Below are 3423 nucleotides of genomic sequence, written 5' to 3' on the forward strand. Positions count from 1 at the left end.
TTCAGGGGCACACGAGCCCTCCTCCTGATGGAGAGAGGCCCTTCAGACAGCTCCCTTCGAGGCCTGAAGAGCTTAGTCCCACCTCCCCTTCCCCAGCAGACCCGGGCTTGGCTGGCACGTTACTTGTGAGTCGTGGTTTCTGCGGAGGTCGTTGCTGTGGAACAACACGTGGTTGGCTGGGTACCCTGGGACAGAGCTCCGGGGCGTGCCGCTCTCAAGGCTGCAGATGGGGAAGGCAGTGATAACCCTGTACATGTGCACTGGCGAGAGCAAAGGGGCTCAAATTCCTGTGGCAAGGTGGAAAGCTCTCTGAGGGGGGTGTGCTGCGAGCACCAAAAAGCTCTCCAGCTGCTCGCCAAGGCCTGGAGGCGGCTCGCCTGTCTTACAACGAGCTTAACCACGGGTGAGGGGTGGTCACAGGGTCTGAAAGCGTGTCTTCCTGTCCCTGCCTGGCAGGTACAAAGACTCGGTGTGGTCTGGTGGAGACGGGTCACAACCAGGGCAGTGAGGTGGAGGAGGAGAGTGCCTGGCTGAAGACACTGGCAAGGGCTGGGTGAGTCTCTGTGAGGGGCAGAGCAGCCTGGGAACACCTGCGCTGAGCCCCGGACTCAGTGAGAGCCTCTGTCATTGGCTACGTCTTGTAGCCGTCTTAACAGAGCAGTGTGATTCTCCTGACAGATCCGCTTAGCTGGTGCCTCAGTACCATCTTCCAGGAGAATGCCTCTCTTCTTTGTCGGCGTTTCTCCGGTTCTGACCATGCTGTTAATTTCCATTAGCCTCTGGAGAGAGAAGGAGGACAAACGGCAGAATTACCTCTCGTTATGTGACTACCCAAACATCGGGTGAACGCGTGTTAAGGGCATTACGGTGGGAGTTGCATGGGCCTTATTGCTGGAGGTCTGAAGGGGCCAAGGTGCTTCCAGTGACAGACCCACCTTGCTCATCGCTCTCTGCTCTCTCCATTACTAGAGTGCACCAGAGCAAGCTGGTGTCAGCGCCCCTGGAGCTGGGAGGCCTCCCACCGGTGGGGAGGGCTGTTCCCTGACACCACCCACACCAGGTCCTGTCTACAGTGAAGGTGCTTCTCAGGTAAGAGTTGTGCTTTGCCCCTGGACAGCAGGCAGGATGGGAATCAGCCTGTCACTCTCTCTCCTGTTAAGTCCTCTCATGTTAACACCCTTCTGGAAGGGGTTTTGCCCATGAGGCAGAGAGGAGTGTGTGATTGTACTTCACGTTCTCTTTGAGCAGTCTCCCTGCCCTGTTCCCAGTGGTACCTGGAAGCAAAAGGTCTCGATGCACCTCCTGAGTTGTTCACGTGTGTCAGTACAAAGAGTTACTTGTACCAGTACACACGCAGCTGGGACACCGAATTGCCTTGCAGCTCTTAGACATCCCTGAGCTGGTGCTTTGGAGAGTGTTAGGTGAGAGAGGTCACGTGAGACAGGGGAAACAGGAAGTGAGGTGCACAATCTTCCCTAATTCCACTACTGAGAAGAAAAGGCAGAGTTAAGGATTTATCACAGCCAACACAAACTCGTTAGTCTCACCTTTGATGGGCTGCTGCTGAAATAATAGAATATTTTCTCTCGAGGAGAGAGCGCCAACTCGTTTTTGTGTGGCGAGATGTACACGGGGTGATTCTGCGAGAGCTGTATTCTGCGAGGGGAGCCGATCCTCACAAACGGGTAGGGCGAGAGCGGAGGAGAATCGGTCTGCGCAGAGACAGAGAAAATGGAATCACAGAGTGGGCTGGGTCGGGAGGGACCTTTAAAGGTGCTCTGGTGCAACCCCCAGGAGCTGGTCTTGTTAAAAACCTTCCTGCAGGGAGAGCTGGTCACCTTAAACACAGTTTGGTTTTCCCACCCGTTTAGAACAGAGGCAAGTTTTGTCATGTTATGAGGCCAGATGGGTGGGTTTTAAAATTCACTGGTCTAGCCCAGTCTGAGGCCGGCGGGTGCCATTGCTCAGGGATGCGCAGTTCAGACAGGAGGAAACAGCACAGAGGTGCTCAGTACTTCAGCAGCGGAGTATGTCCTTGAGGGGAAGTTATCGCCATGAAAATTGAATCCCTCGAGTTTGCTCATGGTGAGGTCACTAAGCACTCACAGCATGTGCCGTGAAAAAGATCTGCTTCCTAACGAACAGCAGAGGCGGTAACTTACTGCGTTGGAAGTGTACTTCAGGGCAAACTCTTTAATCTGCTCGATGTAGATGTTGTTGTAGAACTGTATGAGGTCCCCTCGCTCCTCCTCCTCCGTGTCACTGTTGGGGCCGGTGAGGCGGGTGGGTGTGGGCGGTGCGCTGTTGGGGTGCGGTACAGGCAGGGTGCTGCTGGATCGCATCACAGGGCTGGAGTCTCTGCTGGCTGCAAGGGAGAGAGCGGGCTCAGCTTTGCAGAGCCCAGCTCAGTCGCTGGCACCCCAGAGCCTCAGCTGCACACAACTGCCACGGGCCAGACTGGTGTATGGCCATACTGGTGTATGGCCATACCGTGACCAGCCCTGTGTCACTGTGTCACTGTCAGCGATGCTGATTTTGCCCCCTTACAGAGAGTAGTGCGTTGTTAGAGACCAGCAGACACCTCTGGTCGTGCTGTTGGGCTGTACTTGGAGTGTTTGGGCTCTGCTTTTAACAGCAGCTCTTCCCGTTGCCATCTGGCGCAATCCCAGGTCAGGAAGGGTAGTCTTTTTCAGCTAGCAGTAGGAATATTTGGCTTGGTAATGCTTCCTGCTGGTTTAACGGGGGAAGTTGCAAAATATCTGTAATGTTTTCCTCCCCTTCCTGTCACCTTCTGTGACAGGAAACATTAATACCTACAGTTTGTACCATCATCTATTAAATATCTTGGGGGGGGCGGGTAGGTGTATACAGCGTCGCTTGTTTGCTTTCCTGTTTAAGGACGTCGATTGAAGGAAAACGTGTCAGTTCACGTATCAAGAAAAGGCTTTTCGGGGATGTCAGCTACCCTCAAATAGAGTCAGTGGGTGGCTGGCTTGTTCCTGTCTCTGGAGACAGGCAGGTGCCGCTAAAGCAGCTGCTGCAGCTCCACCACGGTGCTGCGGTGCCGTGCTGTGAGCGTGGTGAGCACTCCCTTCCTTCCCTTTTCCCTTTCCTTCTACACAGACAGGTCCTTCGGTGCCCAAACGGAACTCGAAGTGCTCAAGCCAGCCACGGTGGGACACGCTTTAAAGTGCGTGCATGTGGAGATTGACTGCAAACTGTCCCAGGGGGTGTAACATTAAGCTTCAGCTGTAAGAACCTGTCAGCGTTACTCATATTCCCAGCTGTGTCCCAGTTACCACGAAGGGCTTTGGGGTGGGGCGACCCCATCGAGCTCCTCCGTTACAGGCTCTGGTTTGGAATGGCGCTACACCCAGGTGGCTGGAGGCACTCACTCCTGTCTCTGTTCCTCTCTTTACTCCG

The 3423-nt window shown here is 54.6% G+C and overlaps 1 protein-coding gene across 1 annotated transcript in view; it reads right to left on the minus strand.

Moving 5' to 3' along the window:
- Positions 1 to 608: 608 nt before the first annotated feature.
- Positions 609 to 3423, minus strand: part of RBL2 (retinoblastoma-like 2) — a 20167-nt gene continuing 17352 nt past the window's right edge. Inside the window, exons 19-21 of the mRNA XM_010138954.1 lie at positions 2163 to 2365; positions 1548 to 1712; positions 609 to 779 (exon numbers count right to left, since the gene is read on the minus strand). Coding sequence (XP_010137256.1) covers positions 609 to 779; positions 1548 to 1712; positions 2163 to 2365 — 539 coding nt within the window. The remainder of the gene's footprint in view (positions 780 to 1547; positions 1713 to 2162; positions 2366 to 3423) is intronic.

The sequence above is a fragment of the Buceros rhinoceros genome, unplaced genomic scaffold (genome assembly GCF_000710305.1).
Source record: "Buceros rhinoceros silvestris isolate BGI_N320 unplaced genomic scaffold, ASM71030v1 scaffold17356, whole genome shotgun sequence".
In the NCBI taxonomy this organism is placed as follows: Eukaryota; Metazoa; Chordata; class Aves; order Bucerotiformes; family Bucerotidae; genus Buceros; species Buceros rhinoceros.